We start from the raw sequence: 18,099 nt of genomic DNA, 5'->3' as shown, positions 1-18,099 counted from the left end.
AAATGAAATAGGGACAGTTCAAGGCACAGGGGCTTGTGTTCTGATTTGGTTGTTTACCATCAATCAGACCGTTGCTTGGCAGACACTGGATGGTTATGAGCCTGAACAAGCTGAAAAGGGGCAGGAAAAGAAGTGGAGGCAGCATTCTTCCTATTTAAAGCTGCATCGCTTGAAAAAAGTTTTCGCAGACTGTGCTGGAGCCGGTGCTGAAAAAGGGGGTTTGCAGAGGCTGCCCTGGGGCTGGGGCTGGTGCTGAAAGAAGAGCCCGCAGCTGACTTCATGGTGCTACAATAACCTTAGAATATACTTTTAACTCCCAGGAGGACCCACATGTCTAATATTTAGACATGATGGCAAACTGGGTGGAAGCAAGACCTCTGCTCATTCTTACTGTTTTATTAGGGCAATTCGTCTCAATAAAAGCCCAGGAAGAAGACGAGGATGGTAAGTTTGCCGTTTGCTTTCCTCCTGGTGTTTATTGCACGGTTTGGGAAATGGGTGGAATATTAAACCTCAGGAAGAGCATGAAGAGGAGGTTCTGGTTTGAAGTTGAGAAGGGGGCTGACAGATTTGCACCTGGAAAACGGCTCGGAAGACATTCGGGGACATTTGTAAATCCGGAGCCTCTACATGTGCCGTTCGAAGAGTACACTACTGAACTCTTTTTGGGAAAGCCTGGGATAAGTCCTTTTCCCTGAATGTGGAGAGTGGGAAGTTTAAAAGAAAAGGACAGTGCTTAAAACGGAGGGCTAGAGACACTCTTAGAGGAGGTCTGTTCTGTGGGCTAGAGTTCTCAGAGCAAGGAAAAGTCGCGGCAGAAGCAGAGTAGGGTGGAGCCTTTTTTGTACGGAACTTCAGCTGCTTCATAAAATTCTTTGTTTAGAAAAACCTCTGTAGCCACTCATAACTGATTTTTCTTTGTCTTTGGCTCCTTATTCTTTTCTCTTTATAGATTTTTGCGTCCCTTCTGGTTTCATTTGTGATCTTACAATCACTTTTGTTTCTGTGGGACAACTCTTTCTCCATAGCAGAGGTTTATAGAAGCCAGATTTCTTATTTTCCCACCCTTCTGACTTGACTATCAGGACAGTGGTGGTTCCCTGTTGGAGGCGGAAGGCAGGAAATCGGCATGTCTTATATAATTTATTTATCACGGAGTATTTGCACGGGCATTATTCATTAGACACAAGTTTCCTTTCTTCTCTTTTTAAAAAATGTAAGACAAATCTTGCCTGGTTACTAATTTTTTTCCTATGAAATTTGCATATGTTAGGATTGCTTTCTATGGTATGGTTAAGCAAAAATGTGTGGCTGCTAGCAAATATAAGAAAATATTTAAATTGGTTTCACATTGTTAAATCCTTACCCTCCAGGCCTGAAGTTTCAAATACAGACATGTACTCTTTCATAATAGGCTTTAAAGATTTTCATAACAATTTAACATCAAACTCAAGCTTTTAAAACTTAGCACACTTATTAAACTTTTCTGTTACTGTCCTTCATATATATTTTATGGCTATATATATATATTTAAAACCTGTTTCTGTGTATTTTTGCTCTATAAATGTTCATAAAATTAATCTAGAGACCCTGAGGTCTAAAAAACATTTAGAGTGAAAATAAGAATCTGGGATGAATACCCAAGAATCTGTCCAGAGTCCCATAGAGGGGGCACTTTCTGAAATCTTGAAACTTTTATGTTACTTTTTATGCTTTAAAAAATGAGACAATTCATAGAACATTAAACCTCTTGAGTTTCCTTGTAATGGTGTGAAAAGCATGTGTAGTTTGGAAGGGCTGGGAGATAATAGAATAAGAAGTAGAGAAGTCAGGAAAGGGGAGGGAAAAATGCACTAAATTACTATAGCAATAGAAATATCTGAATATAAAAGAAGTCGACTCCCCTCCCCCACCAGAAAAACCAACAACTTTCATTCAAAATTTTACACAATTTTCCTTGTTACTATATTTTAAGATAAAAATTTTCATTTATAAGGTATGAAAATAATTGAACATGTGAATAAATGAATGTTTCCTAAAGTATATGGAGTAGGCCATATGTTAAAAGACTTTCTTAAATAGTTGTAATTACACTGTAGGTGTTTCTGAAAAATGAGCAGAGTTCAATTTACCTTAATACTACTTTATATAAGTGTTAGAAATGTGATGCTTGGTGCAAAAAAGCCTTCTCTCCCCAGTATATCCAAATAACATAGAACATGGAATTCCAAACATTTTACAGAAAAAAGGGTAAATTGCTTGCATACATATTGTAAAAGCATAAATTGCTCAGTTATGTTACTCAAGCTAAGAGAATATGTGTAAAATTCAATAGCAAAAGTAAATAGTTAAGGTCTTAATTAAAGGTGATATAAAAAAGAATTCCATAATCCAGGATATTCAGAACTACATAACTTGAACTTACCATGCATATTTTAGTTTAAGTAATATTGTGTGAATACTTGGCAATACTTTATTTTTCCTGTTCAGGCTTGTCACAAACTTAATAGAAGAATCAGAATTTTGAAACTCCATGTACTTTTAAGTTTGGAGAAGAGTAAGGTAAATGTTTTAAACTAAAGAAGTTTCTAAGGCACACATGCAAAACAATAGGTTTTTCAAATTTTAGCTCTAAGTCATATAATGTGGTGCTGACTTTGTGTATGAATATGTCCTCTTTGAAATGTAGAGACTTATTATCATATGTAAGTACATACTTAATAAGTTTTTTTTTTCTTTTCAGAACTCCAAAGTATATTTTTCTTCTGTTTGACTGTGATTATTTTTACTGGAAATTTAAAATTTGTATTTTACATAAGTTACATATATAATGTCTTATAGAAATACTTATGAATGATGAGATAAAAGAAAACAAATAAAGCTTTAAGCCTCTTAAGCCAAAATTGTTACTACTTCTCACTAAATTTTAAGAACTGAGTTGATTTTTTAAATTCATAGAAGTGAGAAAGTTTGAGAGTTGGACTAACTTTAGTTGGGCCTATTAAGTAAAATTATGTAAACAAATGAGTTAAGATAACAAAAATCAGCTTTGCATGAGTTTGTGTGTGTGTGGAAGTGTGTTGGTTTTGGGGGAGCTGCTTGAAGAGATTTTCCCATTTGTTTTTTGTAGGAGAAAATACTAGTGCATTTATACTAATTTTTATATTCCTGAATAAAGGTCTAATACCTAGGTCTAATACCTAATAAAGGTCTAATATCTAATACTTAAATACATTCTTGTTATTAGAAGTGGACATACTTAATCTTGGAAAATAATCTTTGATATGAATCATTGATTTCAACAACAGAGAAACAGTGGAGAGAAGGAAAGCTACAGAAGCGTAGTGTTTTATTTCCAGAGACTATAAATGTCAGTGCTTCTCAGAGGTCAGGCAGATGACACCAACAAGTGAAGCAAGAGAGTGTATATCAACAGGTGATGGCAGGGCCGTGGAGAACTGAAGATGCATGCCCACTTGCAGCCATTCATATCTAATGTTTTCAGAAAGTATTACCTAAGCCAAATACAGTATATTTTGAATGTCAAGTGTGGCTCATGGACCATAAATTTGCAACCCTCTTATTTGTAACGCTATACTAGTACCATGGACCCAAGCTGACTTCTGATTACTAAGAGATGAGGGGCTCACAGAGGATGAGATGTTTGGATGGCATCATTGGCTTGATGGACATGAGTTTGAGCAAGCTCTGGGAGTTGGTGATTGACAGGGAAACCTGGAGCGCTGCAGTCCATGGGGTCACAAAGAATCGGACACCAATGAGAGACTGAACTGAACTGAGGGGCTCACAGTTCTTTCTATAGCATGGGTACTTAGTCACTCGGTCGTGTCCAACTCTTTGCGACTGCATGGACTGTAGCCTGCCAGGCTCCTCTGTCTATGGGGATTCTCTAGGCAAGAATACTGGAGTGAGTTGCCATACCTTCCTCAAGGGGATCTTCCCAACCCAAGGATCTAACTCAAGCCTCCTACACTGCAGGTGGATTCTTTACCTTCTGAGCCAACAGGGAAGCCCTTTCTATAGCATGGCCTCCTGCATTTTATTATATTATGTCTGGCATTTATCTCATCATTCAAATACAAATAACAAGAAACAATGCTTAATACTCAGCTTGAAAAGATTTTCAGCAGTACTTGGATGGGATCATTTTAAAGGCAGTAGAGAATGCAAATATATAGTTTAAGATACTTGTTCACTCATAAATTGTTTTAAACTTTTTATTGTTGAAATTGATACTTTGAATCATACTCATGTAGGATATGCACACTTTTCTTTTACAGTGAATGTTTTAAACTAGGTCCACCTGCATATAGGAGAGTGTAGTAGTTTAAACAACAAAAAAGTGTTTTTTTCTTATTTTATAAGCTTCTAGTTTAGTAGTGAAAGGTTGGTTTACCAACTTTACAGAATCATCAGGGATTCAGTTTTTTCTGGCTCTCTTATATTCCTAGGATACAGTTCTTGATGCTCTAAATTCCTAGACAGCTATTGGAATCCCAGCCATTATATTTACTTTCCTGGCTTCTAGAAAGAGAATAGGAGATAAAGGCTGTGATTCTTTTTTAATGGAGATTGTTAAGTCATCATATCATTTCTGCTGCTGCTAAATCGCTTCACAGCAGCCCACCAGGCTCCCCCGTCTCTGGGATTCTCCAGGCAAGAACACTGGAGTAGGTTGCCATTTCCTTCTCCAATGCATGAAAGTGAAAAGTGAAAGTGAAGTTGCACAGTCTTGTCCGACTCTTAGCGACCCCATGGACTGCAACCCACCAGGGTCCTCCATCTATGGGATTTTCCAGGCAAGAGTACTGGAGTGAGGTGCCATTGCCTTCTCCGCATATCGTTTCTACTTAATTGTAAGTCATGTGGTCACACAAAGCTACAAGGGCTGCTGGGAAATGTAGTCTTAGCTGGGTAACACTGACAATGTATTCTGTTGAATAGAGTTATGGAGGATATAAAAGAGAGAATAGCTATTAGGAGGCAACTGTAATCCTGGCCACAGTGGGCATAATTGTCAACCACTTTCAGTGGAATGGATCTGGTTTCAATGGACAGAATATAGTTGAGTAACCAGACTTACCCTGGTTATTGTTCATTCCTAGGTAGAATACAAAGCCAAGAACACCAGATGGCACTTAAACATTAGGTTTTTATTCTTTACAATTCTTTCTGTAGTCTCTTCAAATAACTTTACTTTTATAAAAATTAGAATGAGGCTTTATTTTGGAGAGTATCACTCTATATATGTGATTGGTAGATTGATAGGTACAGTCAATTTTTTATATTGACAAATGCAGGGTAGACTTTGATCATGACTCTTTAGGTTAGTTGGTAAGCAATCCACACAGATCAGTGCTGAGCTGATTGCATAAAAAGTCACCTGAAGAGCTTGTTGCCAGTATAGAGTCTAGGCTGCTCTTGTTCCCAAATAGCCTGATTTGGTGGTTGTGGATGGGATTTGGGAAGCTTTCTAGGTGATGGATTCATGCTGGTGAACCACTGTGTTAAGTCCCTGCCTAGACTCTTGATCTTGATGTGGCATCAGTTGGCTTCCTCTTCTAAGGCTACACACTGTGACTTTGCTAATAACTTGCTATTCTAGTCATTCCTTTCACTTATAAGCCTGCTTACTGAAAATTTGTAGATAAGACATTGTGAATTCACAATCATTTCTGGAAAAAATAATCAAGACCCCAGTCCTCCTTATGGCAAGTTAGACAAATCATTCTACTATACAAAGGCCACACTATTAAAATGTATTTCCAGGTGACTAATAGTCTTTTTTTGCTTTCTGTTACTTCCTGCTCTTCACACTTTTATCATATCCCTGAAGGCCAAAGACTCATCACGTTGATCATTCTAGAAGTGCACATAATGCCATATGTTAAGTAAAAACATCAAGAGGAAGTTTTGTTTTGAGAGGAGGAGACTTAGAGATTAAAGTTATGTTAATCTATTTTTTTTCTTTTTTTAATCAAATAGTTTGTTCCTACTTGAAGGAGAATTCCTCTATTATTTCTTAGTCTTACATGGAAATTTATAAAATATTTAAAATTGGATCAGTCACTTTTTGACTGATGTTTTGTGTTCTGAGATTACAATATTGAAAAGTTTAGATTTATATATGAGAGATATAGTAATAGTAGGAAAAAAGACTAAAGTTATTAATTATTAATTGATCTACTCTGTACATTTTGGCAAGTTGAACAAGTTTATATAAGACAGTGGAATTGCTACGAATATATTGACAATTCAGTTTTCCTCTAAATTTCTTTTCATGTAAATTTCATGTGGCTTTTTCTAAATTTTATTTAATGCTGAAGAGCTATTACACACACAGAGTATCTATTCTTGGCATTTGTGTGAGAAGTAGTCTATCCAGTGGAAAATTTTTCTTTGAAGTTGTGACTGCATTGGTGGCTTTAGTGTTTTTACTTTATTTTATTGGTATGTTTAAAACTAAACCCTTCAACAGAAATCAGGATGGCTTCATCTTATACTGAGTATTTTTCCTAAGGAACAGTGTATCAGGGACATTATGATAGAACAAGATTTTCCTTACCCACTTGTTGTCTTCTACAGAGAAGTAGCATTAACACTGTTAAAAAGTTAGCATCAATAAATTAGTGAACATTGTCTCTATAGCTTTCTGGTATAATTTTCAAACTCGAAAATGTTTGTGTGCTTTAAAAAGTGTTTTTTTTTTAGTGTACATCTGGGAAGGAGGAAAGACAGTCTCACAGTTGGTTTTCTTTCCTTTTTTTTTCTGGGTGTCTATTTAATCAGAATTATAAGTTCAGTTTAAAGATGACACTGTTGCTTGCAACCTGAGCATCATAACCCTGTTGTAGTCTACATACTTTAGTAAGTAAAGTAAGCCACGGTCTCGCCATCACTGGGAGGACACCTGGATTCTGATCCATCTCTGCTATTTAGGAGTTCGGCAACCTTTAGACTCCTTTTTTGAGGGCAGGAGGAGAAGAGAGCCACAGACAATGAGGTGGTTTGGTGGCATCACCAAATCATTGGACATGAGTTTGAGCAAACTCCAGGGAAACCTGCCATGCTGCAGTCCATGGGGATCACAAAGAGTCAGACACGACTTAGTGACTGAACAACAACAACAAACCTTACCAAACCTTTGGGTCCTCATCTGAATTTGTAGAAATTATACACACTCCTGTCAATCTGATGGAACTCTTAAGAGGGTCATTTGGGAAATTTACCTGAAGGCAATTTTAGAGCATTTACATGAGACTCACAAAGTGATATTTTGGTCTGATCTCAGTCATCACAGCTATAAATCTTGGTGGCATAAATTCTACTGTTGCCAAATCTTTGAATTTGTTTTGAAGAACCTTCCGGATTTGTCCTCCTTCTGTATTTTGTTTGTTCTCCACCTCCTGGGGCAAGTTGCTCTGTTAATCGTGCTCTCTTTTCCATAACTTCAACAGCTTCCTTCCTATGAGCTCTTTCCCCTTAGCCTGTAAACAAGCTCAGCTCTCTCCCAGGGCCTGCGTCCGGCTTTCACCCTTTACTCTTAGCCTAGCTGCTTTAAAGGAGCAGAACAGTTTTCTGTGTGACTCTGTGCCCTCGCTCACCCCACGCACCCTCATTTTTGCTCCCTCTATTCCTCTTAAGCTTGTCCAGTAATGTGTGACGTTCCAGTGGACTCCTTTCACCTACCGTTAACGACCCCAGCTTTCTTGAAAGGCTGTGCTCTGAAGGTTCTCGCTTTACCTTCCTGACCTTTCCTTCTCAGCTTCATGGGCTCCTTCTCTCTCTCTCTCTCTCTTTTTTATCCCTTAGCACTTTGTTTTCTCATAGGATTTAGTCCACTGGTTCTGTCTATTCTCTTCCTAGATTATCAAGGAATCTTACTCCCAGGGTTTTGCTTAACAACTAATTGCTGATCATTTTCAAATCTCTCTCTTCAACCCTGACCTTCCACATGAACTTCGGAATACCCAATTTCCCACTGGCTGGTCCATAACCACTTCAAGTTCAGCGTACCCAAAACTCAACACATTACCTTTCCTTCCAGACAGGATCATCTTTCTCATGTATTCTTTATGTCAGTTAATGGCAACATCATCCTACTCGGTTATTCAAGCAAAATTCTAATCAGTTACTAAATTCTACCATTGTACCTGCTAAATATTTCTCAAATATACCTCCTCTCCATCTCTACTACAAACACCCCAGTTTAAGCTCTCATGGATTACTGCTTTTTACTGCAGTAGCATGTAAGTTTATCTCTTTGGCTCTCATGTGGCTACTTCCCATCTGTACCTATTGGGACCACGTCTGTTGCTAAAATCTGATCACTTCATTACCTTCCTTAAAACCTTCCATTGACTTCCATAACTTGAGGAAGGAATAATGTTCAAGCTCCTAAGCAAAGCATACAAGACCTTTCATGATCTGTCTCATTTCTAGAATTTTAGTCCCGTGACTATCATTCTTTGCCTCAAAATAAGGAATTGCCTGTAGTTCTCACCTCCCATGACATACACGCACACACACTTTTCCTTAGTCTACTTCCCAGGTTCCACTGCATGTCATAAAATTATTTTATGTATTAGGTATATGATTGCTATTCCTTGCACATAGGCCAATTGAATATTATTTTTTCAAAATCTAAAAAAAACTCTCCCACTATTTATTCATTCAAATATGAGTGAACCAATTTCAGATTTAGATTTTTCAAGTTACATTTGCATATTCTTGAATAATTTTCTTGAGTGCTCTATGTTTTAGTTTTCTCGTCTATAAAATTAGAGTAGTAATATTTACCTTGGATAATTATTTTGAAGACTATCATTTATTAAACCACCTACATAGTAGTATGGTTCCTGACAAGGAGTAGGAGCTCATCAAATGATTATTGATACTATTATCCAACATAAGTATCCAGTTGATATTATTATTCAACTATTTAATAATATAACAATAATAATAAATGCTTATTGGGTAATTATAAGAACCAAAATGTTAGATGTTATGGAAAAAATAAACAACTTTTCTCTCAAAGAGATTAAAGTTGTTGTAAAACTTAAAATGCACATTTTATCTACTACAGTCACTTAGGCAATGCATCAGTATTTTTATCTAATGTCTAAATAGGCTATATTTTAAGCTTACTTATACATTTTGCCTTTCCAATAGAAAAGCAAATGGACTGTAGTGTCTTCTTGTGTAGGTTTACTATGGGAAAAAAAAGAAATAAAAACCTCTTTCCATTAAATATTTTCTAAGGGCCATGTGATTTGAAGCGTTACTCCTGCTCTCCTGTTTCACACCCCACACACATTTCATTCTCTGCCATTGTCTCCAAGATGTGAGCAAGCCAAGCACGGCCCATTCCATGCCACACTGCTGCCTCATTCTGTCTACCAGCTCTGTCTGTTTCAGAGTTTGTTTTCTCAAAATATGATAGTCATAAAAGTCTGTATTAAAAACTGGAAGCTTCTTTTCCACCCTGCATTGCTCTGGGTTGCATCTGGAATGAGAGAAATTGCTTCACTGCACGGGGATTTACAAGGCAGCTCCCAGGACTATTGGATACAGTAGTGGGAGTGATCATCTTTTCCCAGATTTTGCAGCAAGTCTCCTCATTTTCCAAAGGCTGCTGGTTTCTTCACTCCCTTCACTCCCAGGAGATTTTTGTGAAATTGACTCCAGAAAGCAGACACTGATGTAAAATGTAGGCACATTCTTCATGCTCACACTTTCCTTATTTTGCTGCAGTTTTCTTTCTTCTCAGTTTTTCAAACTTGAACAAAATGATGGGTTTCACTTGGAAGAAGGTATGTGCATGAAATTTCACCAGATAATTAGTAGCTATGAATTACTTTAATTAAAATTTTTTCTTTATTCACTAGAGCTGTTCTGTAGCCATAAGCTTTAGAGTTTTTCATTATGGAATTTAAAAATGTGGATACTTCCCATAGGAAATACAACTTATTTATAGAGATTTAATACTTTCATTAAAAAGTTTAACTGCTTAAAAAGCAGTTATATAGTTATTATTTGCTCCTGATGTAGAAGAACCTATCAGATTCATTTATGCTAGTTTGAAATTATTTTTAAATTTTTTCTTTCTCATTCTTTCCAGAGCTTTCTATTGAAGAAATGATTAAGTTACAATTTAATTCAGAACATTATGCTTCTCATTTAGTGCTCAACTTTCATCTAGAGTTTCTGATAGGACGGACTGGTGGGTGAACAGTGAGGTTAACTGGTTACCATGGGAAGATGAACTGCAAGGAAAAAGTTTCTAGTTTTCTGGTCTTTGGCTACAAACACAAACCCTCTGAAGTTTTATAAAGAAAGCTTATACTTTCTTTTGAAAGGCAGAAGGGCACTGGCCATTCTAAGGCAAATGAGTGGTTCTGATATAGGAATCTTCTTTTTGTGCTGAAACAAAGGAAAAAACACTTGGAGTCAATGAAGGAGGAACAATTGAACATTCCATTGACAGCTTGTGTTAAAGCTTTCAGGTGCTACGAGTATTATGTCTTTCTGAGTATTCCCAAAAAAATGACTTCTTTTTTCATCCCTTCCCCGTTTCCTTTTAAATCTTGGTCTCTACGTGTTAGATTAGGCATGTGTTTGTTTGTGTTTTTATTTTCTCCCTTAGGCACATTAAAACTGAACTGAATTTTATTGAGAAACAACTAATAAGTTCCTGAATCAATGGAATTCTCATTAGCCTGGGAAGATTTCAGAATACTTGTAATCTATTTCATTAAAAAAAAAAAAAATGGGGTAATTCCTTTATGAATCAAGATGGAAACAATGAGTTCTAAAGAAATTAATCAGTGAATGCATTCAAAGTTCTGTTGGCAGTGTTTGTGTTTGAGTATGTGGAGGATGATGAAATTAAATTAAGTGTTTTATGATAATTAGTATTTTCATGATATTTTGGTACATTCAGGATATAAATATTTCATAAAACTGTTAAAGCTATACTCACTTGATCTACCTGGTACCCCCTCCACATCTGTTCTGTGGATGCAGTGTTGCTAAAGTCCTAGGAGGACAAGCAGTTCCAGTTTTAAGAAAACAGTTTTGAAGTAGATGACTTTTAATTTTTTTTATGGGAAATATGCTTTAAACTTTCAGTTTGAAGGAAAGGCATTCAGGAATCTACCTGAGAATCAAGGTCTCACACTGCAGGTTTATTTGGATGTCTCCTTCTCAAATATGGGATTCTCAGGTGGTGCTGCTGGGAAAGAACCCTCCTGCCAATGCAGGAGACTTAAGAGATATGGATTTGATCCCTGGATGGGGAAGATCCCCTGGGTTGGGAAGATCCCCAAGAGAAGGGCATGGCAACCCACTCCAGTGTGCTTGCCTGGAAAATCCCATGGACAGAGGAGCCTGATGGGCTACAGTCCATGAGGTCGCAAAGAGTCGTACACAACTGAGCGACTGAGCATTCACCCAGTCTGAGTGTATTATATGGTAATTTGCCTTTTATGATTTTCCCCCAATAGTCTCTGGCCATCAAAATCAGCTGACATCATGGCTCTGGGTGAAAGTCCCAGTACTGGGTGGACTCTATGGCTCACACCACAGGCAGATGAAGCACAGCTGTCATGGACATTCTGTGTTTGTCCGTGGATGTCAAGACACTAGAATCACTGCAAATCCATTCTAATAGAAACTGAAAGTTGACTTCGTATAATCAAAATGGAAATTTATCTGCAGGATTCCCACTGTTTCTGAAGAGGATATTTGAGTTTCTTCAGAATAGAACTGTATGATTGTGCATCATATACCAGGTATAAGTAGATGGGAAGATGAGTTTTCTGTGGTACTCTACCCAAGGATACCAATTAACAGTTGGCACAGATAGCCTCATTGAAGGCTATCGTGTCTTGTGGGATTTATTTGGAAAATTTCAAAGAGGCTGGGAAAGTTTGTGATATCTCTTAATTTTTTTTTCTTAGATTTCTCTAATTTTTTTAACCCTATATGCCTAAGACACGTTCATTTTGGAAAAAACACATAAACACAACCACAGTTCTGCATCTCTATTATTTTGAGCTAACAACATAGATACTTATAACTAGGCCAAATAGGCCATAGGAATAGTAGGAAGAGGGTAAGTTCTCACAGTTAGATTTTTTTAATTCTGGTAAATTTCTTCAACTCCCAATTACTACCATTTTTCTACACTTAGGACTTTTAACAGTAAACAGTTTCTACATTTAGAACTTCTCCTTTTCCATTTAGTTTCAAAAAGCAATTAACAGAGCCTGGGTCTTTGGAGTCTCACATTTGAATCCTGCGTTTTTGCAACCTTGTGACCTTGAGCAAGGTACGGATCTTTGAGATTCCCTACTTTCATCTGCATATTGAAAAATTGAATTGCAATTTATAGGCACTGAAGAAAAGTAGATATTATTCTTTTAGGATGAATCCTCTGGTTGGGCCATTAGAGTTTTCCCCATAACTGAAATAATTTTTATCAGACCATTCCTAGTTACTAAAATGGTAAGAGAAATGATGGAGGAGCAGAATTCCTGGAGCAGAACAGGGCCGGGGATGGGGGTGGGGCAGAGTGAAATGGTGATAAGAAATTTTGTTTATTTTGTGCTTTTCCCTTGGGCCAGGCCTGTGCTCAGCTCTTGATTATTCACAAAGGAAAAGCAAACCGGTACAACTCCTGAAAGTTTTACTTTGGTATTAAGATGCATTCACAAACTGAGTGGTACATATACTCATTTGATTTTATTCTTTTTTTCTGTTGTAATGCTTTTGGTAATTGTTTGAACATTTAGTTCATGTAGAGTTGTTCCAGAAAAGTAAAAGTATTACTGCTCAATACATACAGCATTTATTTCCTTTCCTGAGATTTCACTGGTTCAAGACAGACTTATTTGGACCCTGGCAATGCTTTTATAAGGGATGATGTGCACCTCCACCTGGGTGGTCAAGGTGGAAGAAGGAGCTGTGTGAGCTCATTCCACTTCTCCTAATTCAACATGGCAACGGGGTCCAAAGAGCACTTGGCCCTGAGTCAGACAACTCTAGTAAAGTCCTGATTCTTTCCTCATAAATACCTTATAAATATAATATGTTGGAACCTTAATTTCCTCATTTATAAAACATGGATAATACTTTTTATTTTTCTATCTCACAGGTTCAGAATGAAGAATTTATAATAATGTCTGCAGAAATTCTGTGTCAGATTTAAAATCCTCAGTAAGGGTCTATATGATTTATTGTAATTAAATTTTAGATGAATATAAAATAAGTGTTTATTTTAGGTAAATAAGAAATATTTATAATCCAAAGTAACAGAAAATTCTTTATGAAAATGAAAGAAAGTAAGTTAGTGGGTTTCTTTAAAACCTTGAATTGCAGAGAGTAAAATACCTTGCTTACATAACCATCCAGAAAACTCCCAAAACCCCAAAATAGGAATTAAATAGGAAAAAATGAGAATAGAGACCTTGCCTTGAGGATAAACAGAACAGATGGAAAAACAAAACGTGATTTTTCTAATATAACTGGACTGCAGTCTCTCTACAAGCAAAAATGTAGCTTCCTGGCAGAAGGCTGAATCCACTGTTATTATCACTTTTTCCCTATTCATCTCTCATCAGGAAGCCTGTCTCAAAATCAAAGTTAAGCTCTGAGGGCCTGTTTGCAGCATGGTATCCCTTTTCCCTGGGTCAGAAGGTGACTGTGAGACAGAAGTTTAAACTGATGATAAATATCCACAGCAATCTGAGCCAAGTGTCTAGACAAAGGTTCCATCATCCCTCAAGCCTGTCTACTTTCTGGTATATTTTAAGACTCTCTACTTGTTCAGAGAGAAACATGCAGTTAAAGAGATGAGGGCCTCAACTAAATAGACTGTTTCTTTCTTTCATGAATGAATTGTTGAAATAATTTTAAAGAAAAGTTTCTAAATTAAAACTAGACCAGGTCGCAGGAAATCTGCATTCTAATTGTAGCTCTGTCATGAACTAAATTGGTGATCTTGCGGAAGTGATTTTAAATCTCTGGGCCTCAGTTTCCTCCTCTGTAAGACCTATGGTATATTGTCCAGGGCTACTTCCTACTCTGAAAGTCTAGGACTATAGAAGGTTTACATAAACTTATTCACATAGGTTAGATTTGTGCTATACCACCATGAAGAATTTCATGTATGAGTTTTGGTAGGTTGAAGCATTATGCATAATTTCTGTAGGTAATATCTTTCTGTATTTTAAAATTAGGATTTGAAGTTTTGATCCAAGTTTCTGGTTATTTACCTGTGTGTAAGGCTGGGCACTGCAGAATTGATGCTTTAGAGCTGTGGTGTTGGAGAAGACTCTTGAGAGTCCCTTGACTGAAAGGAGATCAAACCAGTCAATCCTAAAGGAAATAAATTCTGACTATTCATTGGAAGGACTGATGCTGAAGCTGAAACTCCAGTACTTTGGCCACCTGATGTGAAGAGCTGACTCACAAGAAAAGACCCTGATATCACTGACTCAGTGGACACGGATTTGAGCTAGATCCAGGAGATGGTGAAGGACAGGGATGCCTGGTGTGCTGCAGTCCATGGGGTTGCAAAGAGTCAGACACAACTGAGTGACTGAACAACAACATTGTGCTAAGTCGCTTCAGTCATATTTGACTCTTTGCGACCCTATGGACGGCAGCCTGCCAGGCTTTTCTGTCTATGGGATTCTCCAGGCGAGAATACTGGAGTGGATTGCCATTCTGCCCTCCAGGGAATCTTCCCAACCCTGGGATTGAAGCTGAGTCTTACGTCTCCTGCATTGGCAGGAGACTACCTTACTATGATTTATTTAAGTAACGCAACTCCCAAAATGATCCGTTTTCCAGTGAATGGCTTTTCAGGTGTCCTAGTGGCTCAGATAGTAAAGAATCTGTCTGCAATGCAGGAGACCTGTGTTAAATCCCTGGGTTGGGAAGATCCCCTGGAGGAGGGAATAGCCACCCACTCCAGTATGCTTGCCTGGAGAATTCCATGGACAGAGGAACCTGGCAATCCATAGGGTCACAAAGAGTCAGACATGACTGAAGTGATTTAGCACACACACACACACAAATGGCTTTACAAAGTTTCTAGACTTTGTTGTAAAGGTAATTGTGAAAAAAAAATTCACAATAATCTGGCAATAAGTTTTGTATATTTCAGATTAACTTTGAATTTTTCAATTAGAAAATTTGTAAATACATTCAGTGCTGTGTTACACTAGTTTTCAATCCTAAGACTTTATGCTCTATAAATATTTTTTCGTGGGATAGTGGTCAAAGTTTAGTGGCATACTAGGCTCTTGCCCTTAAAGCTGATGGATTTGTCTTTGCAGTGAGGACATTGCTTACTTTTCCTGGCAATCTGCTGAACCTACTAAACTGCTATTTTATCTAGCCTTTTACAAAAAGTTGGAAGGAAGGAAGACTAGAAGGAAGGAGAATTTAAAGCTTATGAGATTTCCCTGAAGAGTAGATCATGAGATTATCATGATTGTTCTTGATTCCTTATACCTGTTCCCGAGTCCTTATTTTTCTTTATTAATAATGTTTGTTGGGAGATATTTACATATTTAGTTTGAATATTTAGGTTTGATTTAATCCATTGATATTTTTTGAGCATATGGGGTTGCAAAGAGTCAGTCACGACTGAATGACTAAACAACAACAACACCATGCTAAGATGCTTCAGTCATGTTTGACTCTTTTCAACCACCTGGACCGTAGCCTGCCAGTCTCTTCTGTCCGTGAGGTTTTCCAGGCCAGAAGACTGGAGAACTTTTTGGAACATGCTACTTGCCTCCCATTTTCTTCAGGGAAAATGAGGAACTCCATTTTTGTGTTTTATTTCCCAGTTTTCCTCCTTCACTAATAGGGATTTAGTTCTCTAAACATTTAGGTACCCAAGATCTGCTAGAATTTCACTCCCAGGCATTCTGGGCAGAAAATGGCCTTAAAAATGTCTTTACAAGAAGTATGTTTGTTTAATTAAGATACAGGAAAAGTTTAAATTAAAAATCTGATAAGATTTTTAAAAGGCACTCACAAATGCTCACAATCCATGTTAAAATCAGAAATACCAGTGGGAGAAAGCTGTCAGGTTTTAGATTAATGTACTCGTTGATAATGAGATATACTTGGTCATCTCAAAGCAGATAACAATAGTTCACTTCTTTAGGGAATATAAATCTCATTCTATTCTCAAAAACCATTATATAAGTGTTTTAGTGACAGAATTAGCTTCAGATGATTCTGAAAATTTTGACTTTTTTTTTTTTTTAAAGAAATAGTTTTCTGATCTCAAGCAATGATGATTTTGACTTGCTTTTCTCTACAGAGCAGTATATTCCCACCATGCAACCTACTTTCATCCCTTCATTATTTATTATAATGATTAATGAGTACTTATTGTTAACCAGGCACTTTACTGAAAGATACAGAAATAAGTATTTAATCTCCCCGCCGCCCCACCCCTCCTCCCACCGCCTCTGGCTCAGGGAGCTAATTGTCTAAAGACTGCAAATAAAAATCAAGAACAATTGACTACTACATGCCAGACGGTGTCTAGGAGGCATCCCTACCACACAGTGCCTGAGAGGTGGAAGGCGGGATGCGAGGTCAGGGAAGGTCTCAGAGGAGGGAACACCTGAGCAGTCTTCCCCTGCATTCACCCCATTATTTCCTCTGTCTATGTCATCCTCGTCTAACACATCCACATCCTTCAAGTCCTGGTCAAGTCCGATGTGTATCCTCTTTGAAACCTTTTGATTATGCTCTTTTCTCTAAACTGTAGCACTTCTCCTTTCTTTGACATAGTTAGCATTTAATAAAAACCTTTTCCATATAACCTATTGTTTTAATTTCACTTAATGTCATTGGGGAAGAACATGGTAACCTACTCCGGGGTTCTTACCTGGGGAAATCCCATGGACAGAAGGAGCTGGATGGGCTACAGTCCATGGAGTCGCAAAAGAGTCGGACACAACTTAGTGAATAAACAACAACAGTAATAAATGTCATTAGTTCCCTACTTATATCATATACCCCTTGAGTGTAAAGACCATTTCTCAAACCCAGAAAGTCAGATACAGATTCAGTGCTATGCATGTATTAGCTACTCAATAAATGCTTGTGATTAACAGTTTGAACAAATTATATTTCTCTTGATGATTCAAATAAAATACCTTCTCTCCATTGATTGTCAGATTGCTGTCTGACAACAACAATTACTCAATCTTGGTTGTTTTTACATTTGTAACAGCAAATTTTAAAAAATGGAACCAGTTTTTACATGTAGGTTAGCTGTATTTTGGAGAAGGCAATGGCAGCCCACTCCAGTACTCTTGCCTGGAAAATCCCATGGGTGGAGGAGCCTGGTAGGCTGCAGTCCAGGGGTTCGCAAAGAGTCGGACATGACTGAGTGACTTCACTTTCACTTAGCTGTATTTAGTGCACTTTTGTGTGAAGCCGCATAAAAATACATACCTCAAAGCACACTAATTGACTTAATAAATACAAATGTAAGTTAATTTTATAACTTACCTATTTTACTTACCATGATTTTACTCAGGTTATAGGGATGCAAAGATATACTACCTGTATTTAAGGGACATCCAAATGAGAGCAATAGACATATGAACAAATAATTATAAAACAATATAATAATAAATATGATGAAAAAGAATTGCATGGGAATATTCAACTCACCCATTAGAGCAAAGGTTGGTTTCCTGGAGGAGATAAATCCAAAATATGAATGATGAATGGACAGTAACCAAAATGAGATAAGAGGAGCAAGTAAATAGTATGTAGATAGGAAAAAAAATGCTTGAAATACTCAGAAGTAAATTTAGTATTGTTTCACAGGAAAATACAACTACTTGGATGGCTTGGAGAATGGAATGCAGGATGATCTCATTTACTATTAATCGTTGTTGTTTAGTCACTAAGTCATGTCTGACTCTTTGTGACCCTGTGGACTGTAATGCCAGGCTCCTAGGGATTCTCTAGGCAAGAAGACTGGAGTGGGTTGCCATTTCCTCCTCAGGGGCCTCTTCTCGACCCAAGTAT

The 18,099-nt window shown here is 37.3% G+C and overlaps 1 protein-coding gene across 1 annotated transcript in view; it reads left to right on the top strand.

Moving 5' to 3' along the window:
* The first annotated feature begins 344 nt into the window (after nucleotides 1-344).
* The window catches only part of COL5A2 (collagen type V alpha 2 chain), a 159,872-nt gene continuing 142,117 nt past the window's right edge, over nucleotides 345-18,099 (top strand). The window contains exon 1 of the mRNA XM_086361692.1: nucleotides 345-444. Coding sequence (XP_086217818.1) covers nucleotides 348-444 — 97 coding nt within the window. The 5' untranslated portion in view covers nucleotides 345-347. The remainder of the gene's footprint in view (nucleotides 445-18,099) is intronic.

Source organism: Bos grunniens, chromosome 2 (genome assembly GCF_055505025.1).
Source record: "Bos grunniens cultivar Pamir isolate PY7600 chromosome 2, Bosgru_T2T1.0, whole genome shotgun sequence".
Classification (NCBI taxonomy): domain Eukaryota; kingdom Metazoa; phylum Chordata; class Mammalia; order Artiodactyla; family Bovidae; genus Bos; species Bos grunniens.
Note: the sequence above shows the minus strand (reverse complement) of the source record. Positions and strands in the feature narration are given on the sequence as shown.